The 9,767-nt window shown below is 38.8% G+C and overlaps 1 protein-coding gene and 1 long non-coding RNA gene across 2 annotated transcripts; one reads left to right on the top strand and one right to left on the bottom strand.

The window, feature by feature from the left end:
* Nucleotides 1-1,347: 1,347 nt before the first annotated feature.
* Nucleotides 1,348-6,246, top strand: LOC143478209 (uncharacterized). Its single transcript, XM_076977169.1, has 8 exons — nt 1,348-1,422; nt 1,536-1,661; nt 1,756-1,821; nt 2,426-2,506; nt 2,603-2,708; nt 3,044-3,149; nt 3,256-3,353; nt 5,975-6,246. Exons 1-5 carry the CDS (start codon nt 1,354-1,356, stop codon nt 2,627-2,629), a joined length of 369 nt encoding a protein of 122 aa, XP_076833284.1. The 5' UTR covers nt 1,348-1,353; the 3' UTR covers nt 2,630-2,708; nt 3,044-3,149; nt 3,256-3,353; nt 5,975-6,246.
* On the bottom strand, nt 3,892-8,669 carry LOC143478210 (uncharacterized). The gene is made up of 3 exons (XR_013121711.1): nt 8,548-8,669; nt 8,317-8,430; nt 3,892-4,088 (listed from the first exon to the last, which is right to left on the bottom strand). It is a non-coding gene; the product is annotated as an uncharacterized LOC143478210 (long non-coding RNA).
* Nucleotides 8,670-9,767: the final 1,098 nt, after the last annotated feature.

Raw genomic sequence — 9,767 nt, 5'->3', positions numbered from 1 at the left:
TAAAAATGTATTTGAGCTGTTTCCTGACTGTGTACAGAAGCAACATGTTAAAACTAGTATTATATCGATATTAATCAGCAAATAGTTACTGGTAGTTGGTAGTTACTGATGGCTGGAAGACTGGTGAAAAGCGTCATCATAAATCTACCTTCAAGAAAGGTAATCCAGGACAATAAACAGAGGACATCTTTGAGGTGTCTATATCTGCAACAGTGGGCTCCTACTGGGACACTAACCAGTGCATTATTATTATTATGATTGAAATAATTAAGAATTCACCCATAAGCTGTTGCTACCAAATGCATTTTTATTTTTAAAGTGCTCACACTTAATAAACTGAAAGTATAAAATGTAAACGTGTATTTTTCTTTAAAGTGAGAATATAAGAACAGAACTCTCACGTTACAGTCCCCGACCCCTCCGTTTTGGGCGCGTTAACGTCGTCTGCGTCTAATCGTCTACGTCGGTGTATCTCCGTGGGTGCGGGTGCGTCTTGTGATAGTCCTCACCTGTGACTCGTCTCGTCATCACGTGGGGTTTATGTGGTTTGTCTATTTAATTTGCGCTCGCGCAGCGTACTGTGCTCGTTGTTGTTTGAGTCACACGTGTTCTATGTAAACGTGTTTTATGTGCGCTGTCTGCGCTTCAGTAAATAATGTAATAAATGTAACGATTTGGAAAGTGCAAAGGATTCTGTCTCGTCCATCGCCTTGCGCCCAACGTTACAAGAACATTTTAAACTTTTTTTAAACTGTAAAAACACTGGGTAAACGGTCAGTGACACGGACTAACTGTAAATAGTCACTGACACTGGATAAACTGTCCTTCTGTTTTTAGATTTCCGATTTGACTATCGTCGTTACCGGCACTGTCCGACGCCAAGTCGTTTTACAGTTAGACCGAGAACGCCTGCGTGAATTCAGTGACGAGGCGGGGGTAAAAGTTCACTAAAAAATCGATCTTTAGACGTACGAATCGATAATCAGATCATCATATGCGAATCGATTCTGAATCGGAAAATCGATTTTTTCAACACAGGCCTAGTAGGCATGAACAACTTAATTGGAATATAAATTTAATTCAATGAAATTCTATACAATATATAAACCAGAAAGACGGCAAAAAGTGGGGAAACTACACACAAAAAGTTTTTTTGATGACTGAGTTCAGTGTTTCATTTTGCATTCAACACGTTCATTAAATGACATAAAATCTAGGAAAACACAATATGCAAAGCTGTATTTCAAACACTTAAAGTTTACTGAAAGTGCTGTGTACTGTTTTTGAAATTATCTTTCTTTAGATTTGAAAGACACCTGGGCAGGGAAAAATGTTCATGTCCTTCTATCTAAAATGGGGCCATATAAACTGTTTTATTGGGATATTGCAAAGCTAGCACCCAATCAAGAGCTTGAAAGTGAGGTAAGGCACATCACTTTTATTTACTACAGTTTTAACTTTTAGCCAGACAATCTCTGACATGATAGAAAATCATAAGTGATGTATTTATATTCATATTGATTTTTTCCGCACAGGTGATCAATGCCTACTTGATGCACATTATTAAAAAGAGAAATCAACAACAAAGAGGCAAACAGGCACTGTGGATCGATTCATTTGAGATGTCTGCTATATGGCAGGGGAAGACCACAAAACTGAAGGTAGGCAAAGGGCAGTTTTGCTTCTTAATAAAGATATATTAATTGGAATTTCTAAAAATGATTTTCTATTTTTTTCTATGTGAACTTTTAAAAGTGTGACCCCACTAAATATGATGTCATTCTGGGTGCTGTGAATGAGACACACCACTGGATTTTGACAGTAAGCATGAATATAATATTATGTCAAATGTATAATACTTTACCAAATGAGTACCCATGATGGATTTGAAAAAAAATAAATAAATAAAAAAAAATATATATATATGCGCTCACCTAACAAAAAATTTGTCAGATTCTGACTGGACAAGTTTCTGGATGTAGCCGACATCAATGTCCAGCCACTCTTACATCAAATAATTGCCGGCGGTCCCTGTCTGTCAGTTTCGTCTTTCGGACACACTTCTGATGAGAATTTCCTGTAGACTGGTATTTTTGCCACTGCTGGTAGACCCATATGACTGTTCGCTTCTATATACCTGCAAATTCAGCTATTTCTTTCACACTATGGGCTTTTGCACGCCCATATGTAATAACAAATGTGCAAATCATTAACGCGGCCAATTATCCACACATCGAACGAGACATTCACTGTACCACCTTTTCTCAATCTATGAATCCTGTCGCACACCCTTGCAGGGGCCTGAAATTACTAGCACCTTAAACGTGCAAGGTTACTAATTTTCTTTTGTCTGGGGAGCTTATATATATGTGTGTGTGCGCGTATGTGTATCTACTGTGACTGAAATACAATAATTATCCTATAGGCATTTTTTCCATCAGAGAAGAGAAGCCTTCTGCTGGATTCTTTAGGAAACGCTACCTCAAAACTGGACAGATGTTTTAAGGTTTTCCAAAATCCAAATGCTCCATTGTCTAGTACAAGGGGAAATATATATATATATATATATATATATATATCATTATCATTGTTTGCTTTGCAGGGCATTCATGAGAAAGCGAGGAGTTGAGGTATCCACATGGACATCAGACACAGTCCCACATTCAAGTCAGAAGGATGCCACGTCATGTGGAGTATTTGTGTTGAAAGTAAGTTCATTTACTTGTCCATTTTTTTGATCCATGTTGATCTTCAAAAATAATTTTTCCATTGCATGGTTAATCTTGAACCTTGTGTATTTTTGGTTTCAAAAAGAAACACAACAATTTTTTAACAATTAGTGCTATTCATAAGCCCAAATTTCCTTCGGCTCAAAGCAGAAAACTTCAGGTCCAGTCTAGTGTTTTTGTCTTTTTTAGGGGCAATACATTAAACAGTTAAAATAAACTGCTTTTCTGTGATGGCACCTTAAGGGTGGACAGCACCTTTTTCTAAGTAAGTTATTGACCATTCAGTCACTTAAACTTTCTTCTTTTTGTCTTAGTATGCTGAGAAAATACTGGCAGGGGAGCCTCTGACTTTTTCCAGTTCAGCCTCGGCGGTCCATAAATACAGACGAGAGGTGGCAATGACATTGATTGAAGAAACAGGTAACTTTAAAATTAGTTTCTTCAAAATTCTGTTTCTTAGCTAATGACATAAGCCTTTATGATGATGACACGTCAAAGTCTGCAATTAATTATGTATTTTAATCAGATGATCTCAAAGAGCTGTGCCACTACTGTGGAGAGAAAAACAATGGAAAAAGCAAATGTGGGAAAAAGAGGAAAGGACAAGACTGCACTACTGTCTGGGTAAGAAGTTGTTGAATTAAGCAAGTTCTTTGTCCTGTTCCTGATCTGCATAAAACATTTAGGACAAATCTAGTACATACAGTCATGCGAAAAAAGTATAGCACCCCATAAAAACCTTTGTTTTTGACCAAACATGAACATTTAATATTTATTTTGATAATTTTGAAAGATAGAGGTCATTTAAATAAACCAATAAAACTGAAGGAATATCTTTTAGAAATAAATTGTAAAATGTTATTAATGAGGCCTTCAGAACTAAGGTTGTAGATGTATATGAGTATGGGAAGGGATGTATCTAAAAACAATCAGAAATCAGCCATTCCACTTTCTGGAAAATAATTTAGAGTGGAGAACATTTAAAACAATTGCCAACATGGCCTACCAAGGCCATTCTAGCAGGTTCAGTCCAAGAGCAAACCACAAAATGAGTAATACTTAAATGAGTAATGAAGTCTCCAACAATCCTAAAATGTCATTACAGGACCTACATGTAGCTCTTGTGACAGTTGTTAAATTACCTGCATCTACCATCAGAAAGAGCACACGTTTGGACAGATGAATCCAAGTTGATTTAATTGGGCACAGTAACAGAAGACATGCCGCAAGCCAAACAGCATTTGAGCACAAGAACCTGTGAAGCATGGGGGTGCAAAGGTCATGGTTTGGGGCTGCTTGGCAAGCTGTTCATCATAGAATCTTGAGGAAAGTGTGAGTCCATCTGCCCAAAAACTGACGCTGAAACAGAGGTAGACCATGTAAAGTGACAGTGATTTAAAACTTCCAGTAAATCCACCAAGGAATGGGGTGATTTGACACTGGTGGTGCATGCAAGAAACCCCTCACACAGTTAAAAAAATCTGCATGAAGGAGGGAAACCGTTCTCCCAGTCAATGTCAGACACTGGTAGATGGTTATAAGAAATGTCTAATTGAAGTTATTTTAGCCAAATGGGGATATACAGTGGTACCTCGAGATACGAGCTGCTCTATATACGAGCGATCCAAGATACGAGCACCGAGACGAGCAAAATTTCTGTTCGACACCCGAGTGCACGCTCGAGATACGAGCATGAACCAGTCATCACAGCCATTCGCACGTGTGCTTTGCAATGAGTAACAGTACGTACGGTGTATACAGTACAGTAAACGTTTTTTTTGCATTATGGCTCCAAAGAAAGGCTCTAGTAGTGGAAAGTCCAGTGAGAAGAGAATGATAACTATAGAAACTAAGCAGGAGATTATTCACCTGCATGAGAAAGGCACTCGTGTAGCCGAACTCGCTCGTCTGTTCGGCCGGAGTACATCCACCATTAGCACAATCCTGAAGCAGAAGGACAAAAAGTGCAAACACGGCGAAAGGCTTGATGATATTGTCCCAACTTCGGACACCGGTTCATGCCTTTATTAATAAAGAACATGTCTTTTTTTCCACATTTTCGCTAGTTTTGTGACTTTTTTTAAGGACCGGAACCAGTTACAATACTTTACATTGTTAAATTGCTTCCAGAACCGAGCAGTTCGAGATACGAGCACGGGTCTGGAACGGATTAAATTCGTATCTCGAGGTACCACTGTACAGCTGTTAGAGCATAGGGTGTTATAACTTTTTCCTTTTTTACATTATTTTGTTAAATGAATGATAACAAAATCAAATTTTCATTGTTTTTGCAAACGTGATACAATTAAATCACATTTATCTATAAATATTGTTGGAAAGAAGATCAAATATGGATGTCAATAACTAAATATTTAATATATATATTTTTTGTAACGCGGCACCCCCGAACACGGTGGTGTCGCGCTGGTTTCGAGGAGTGTAGAACTCAAGTGCAAACCCACTAAAAGCAAAACGGCAAAAAACAGCCAAACTGAAACCTCCGCGACAGCGGGAAAACGAAAACAAAAAAAACCCAGAGGGAACAACAGAAGAACTACACGGAGAACCTCGACGTGAGTATAGACCAGGTAAGTAAACAAAAAATCACGCGGAACGGAACACAACGCGTCCAAAGAAAAAACGGGAAAACGAAAATCACACGGAGAACGGCTCAACGTGTCAAAAGGGGAAATAAAATAGATGAAGCTTAGGTAGGCAAGACCTAAGCTTCTACCAGGATACCTGTCAGCCTGTCCACCAGAACACTGGTAGGCAAACCGACATAGAACAGAGAGGGAAGAAACCAACAGAACGTACAAGAGACAAAACCTGAGAACACTCAGGGGAGAAACGGAAGACTGAGAGAAATAAGTCACTGCAAGAGTAACTGGCTTAGGCTGCGAGTGCAGCAACAACTAACAACTTCAGCAACGGGTTGCTAGAGTCACCCGTGTTAAATAGGCTGCTGACAGCTGCGTTCTATTGGGCTTGATTGCCCCTGGTTCTAGCTCGCGTGCTCCGCCTAGTGGCGGCAGGAGGCACGTGCCTGGGTCCAACCCTGACATTTTTAAAATTTATTCTGTAAAGCACTTTGAGTTGCATGTATGTATGAAAGGTGCTATACAAATAAAGATTATTATTATTGCATTTTACATGAACATTGACTCTAAATATATATATATATATATATATATATATATATATATATATATATATATATAATTTTTTTTTTTTCTTGATTACAGATCCAGTGTGACAACTGCACACGGTGGTACCACATAACGTGTGTTGGAAATCCCAACATAAAGAAGCCCTACATCTGCCTTGCATGTTAATAAGTATGAGGATGAGGAGAGTATTATTTATTATTATTTTATTATATTTTATTATACGCGTGGCAAAGGACTCACTGTCTTAATCTTGTTTAAAGAATAATGACAAAGGATTAACATAATTTATAGTTTTGGTTACTTTTGTGAATTGTTTAAAAGTTTATTCTTCTTGGTTGTTAATAAAAGGAATTAATGTTCATGTTTTAGTAAAATTTTGGTTTCTATCATTTGGGCTTATTCATAATGGACATTATGTGATTTATACCCTATGACTTTAGAAAAACTTTAAACTTTAAGTAACTCAGTATTCTAAATTATTGTTTCACTATTTTAGTGGAGATGCATGGGAGTATTGTGATGCCCCCCTTATCAATATTTGTCTATACATTATACAAATTAAGTTACTGTTGGTCTTATAATATTTTAAGTTTGGTGGAACTTTTAATATTTTTTGAAGATACATTAAAGTCACAGATCCAGTTGTCAGCTGTCAGAATGGGTGACCCCTATGCCACGGTCAGTCTGTCCACTCCATTCATGAATGTTTTACTTTGGCTAACAGGTTTAGGGATGGTAAGTCACCTGAAAACATTTGGTTGGGTTTTAACTAGTTTGTATGGAGATGGACAGCAGTCACATATTTAGACAGCAGCCGTCAGAATCGGTGACCCCTATTCCAAAGTGCACTTGTCCATTCCATTCATAATTTTTTTTTCTGTCTAATAAGGTGAAGGGATGGCAGGTCACCAGGAAAGACATGGCTGTGTTTTGAATAATTGTACATGTAGAATCAGTAGGGTCACATATTCTGATGGCAGCCGTCAGAATCGGTGACCCCTATTCCAAAGTGCACTTGTCCATTCCAATCATAATTTTTTTTTCTGTCTAATAAGGTGAAGGGATGGTAGGTCACCAGGAAAGATGTGGGTTTATTTAAAAAATAGTACCAGCGGGGTCACGTATTCTGATGGCGGCCATCAGAACTGGTGACCCCAGTTGAAAGTAAATGTAAAATAATAAAAAATAAAAATGTAAATGTGCCGTATTTTTTCGATTGTGATTTTTTACACCGCAATCGGAGAGATTCAGTGGGGTCATATATTCTGATGGCGGCTACCAGAATACGTGACGCCAGTTAAAAGGCTCACCTCTCCATCCCATTCAAGATTTTTATTGTTGGCTGCAATGGTGAGAGGATGGTAAGACTCATGGAAATATGTGTTTGTTTTATTATCAATAGTATCTGGACATTCAGTGGGGTCACACATTCTGATGGTGGCCGTCAGAATATGTGACCCCAGTTAAAAGGCTCACCTCTCCATCCCATTCATGAAATTTAAAGTTGGCTGCAATGGTGAGAGGATGGTAAGACTCCTGGACATATGTGTTTGTTTTATTATCAATAGTATCTGGACATTCAGTGGGGTCACATATTTTGATGGCGGCCGTCAGAATATGTGACCCCAGTTAAAAGGCTCACCTCTCCATCCCATTCAAGATTTTTATTGTTGGCTGCAATAGTGAGAGGATGGTAAGACTCCTGGAAATATGTGTTTGTGTTATTATCAAAAGTATCTGGACATTCAGTGGGGTCACATATTTTGATGGCGGCTACCAGAATACGTGACCCCAGTTAAAAGGCTCACCTCTCCATCCCATTCATGAAATTTAAAGTTGGCTGCAATGTTGAGAGGATGGTAAGACTCCTGGACATATGTGTTTGTTTTATTATCAATAGTATCTGGACATTCAGTGGGGTCACACATTCTGTGGCAGCTGTGTTAAATTATGACTCTTGTGAATAACTATGGTTTAAAGACCTGGCACAGTTTCATCATCTACCATGGAAACCCCACCGTGACTCCACAATAACAGAAAACCAAGAAAAATTAACTCTAACTTTTTATTACTCTATATTTAAACATTTTATCCAAAGGGGCAAAATTACCATTCGTAATTACAGAATCTTTCAGCGCTTGCTTACGATGAAGCTTGCTATTTTCGTGTAAAATGATCAAAACATTCTTGTTTAAGTACATTTATGTAATTAAGAGACGTAAAATAAAATGTAAATACAAAAATATCTGTCGTCTTTTGGCTCGCGGACACCAACAAAACGAGAAAAGAAAGCGCATCAGCGTAGTTTACGTAGCGTTCGTAAAGCGCTCGTGCCTGTGAACAGAAACTGAAATAGCGCCCCCTGTGGTCACAAAATTCGACGGTCACAGAATCTGGTGTAACACCGGTTTGTTTACCTCAGGCGTCAGAAAGCGTCCAAAGCTTCCGCAAAGGGCGATATGTTTCCTGAGGTCATCGGTCGTCGGGTCATCGGTCATGAGTCTCTGCTCAGGACTACAATATGGGGTCGTCTACAAACAGACTACAGTGCATTATTGCGCAAATTGTGAGCCTATCTGTGATCGCCCGCTATTATAGTGATCGATATTGCAAAATAACATTCATTTAGTCATCGATCATCAACATACCGTCATCATCGCCATGTAGAGATCACTAGACGCTAGCTAGCTAGCTCACTAGTGGTCTGTTTACATTCCTCCGAGGTAAAATGGATCTAAAGTCCTTCTAAAGCCCTCCTACTTCCGTGAAGGGCGATGTGAGTGAGGTCAGCAGTCATGTAATGACTGACACTTGAATCTACCAGTAACAGGAGTCACAGGCAGTCACACTGGGGGAGCAATAAACCCCCCTCTGTGCAAGCCATAAAAGGATTAGCCATATACGGGCATGCTTCGACTCTGTCATGTATTGCCATCTTGTGGCCAGTCTGCTCAAGCATGAATTAACATTTAAAGGGACAGCTTCCAGTTTCCAAAAACGTATGAACCATGTGTTTGCGATGTTGTATCACTGAGATATTAATAAAATTATTAGAAATACTTGCACAGCGGCCATCTTTGGCGACGCACCGATGCGTCGGTAGACCTGGGAGGGAGTCCATGTACTGGCCACACAGCCCCACAGCATGATGGAACCACCACCAAATTTTACTGTAGGTAGCAGGTGTTTTTCTTGGAGTTATGTGTTCTTTTTTGTCCATGCATAACAGCCCTTGTTATGGCCAAATAACTCTATTTTAGTTTCATCAATCCACAGCACCTTACTCCAAAATGAAGCTGGCCCGTCCAAATGTGCTTTAGCATACCTCAAGCCAGGGGCGCAAATGGCACTGGGGACGGGGGGGGATATATTTGACCACATCTGAAATCTAGCATCTATATATATATATATATATATATATATATATATATATATATATATATATATATATATATATATATATATATAGCATCTATGTATATATATATATATATATATATATATATATATATATATATATATATATATATATATATATATATATATATTGTACAGCTTGGTCCCCCTCACTTCAGAATTTCCATCTGCACCCCTGCCTCAAGCGGCTCTGTTTGTGATGTGGGTGGAGAAAAGGCTTCCTCTGCATCACTCTTCCATACAGCATCTCCTTGTGTAAAGTGCGCCGAATAGTTGAACGATGCACAGTGACTCCATCAGTAGCAAGATGATGTTGTAGGTCTTTGGTGCTGGTCTGTGGGTTGACTCTGACTGTTCTCAACATCCTTCGCTTCTGTTTATTAGAGATTTAGCTTGGTCTCCCACTTCAAGCCTTGACTAGAACTGTACCTGTCTTCTTCCATTTTCTCAC

The sequence above is a fragment of the Brachyhypopomus gauderio genome, chromosome 16 (genome assembly GCF_052324685.1).
Source record: "Brachyhypopomus gauderio isolate BG-103 chromosome 16, BGAUD_0.2, whole genome shotgun sequence".
Taxonomy (NCBI): Eukaryota; Metazoa; Chordata; class Actinopteri; order Gymnotiformes; family Hypopomidae; genus Brachyhypopomus; species Brachyhypopomus gauderio.
This window is presented reverse-complemented; position numbering and strand designations above follow the sequence as displayed.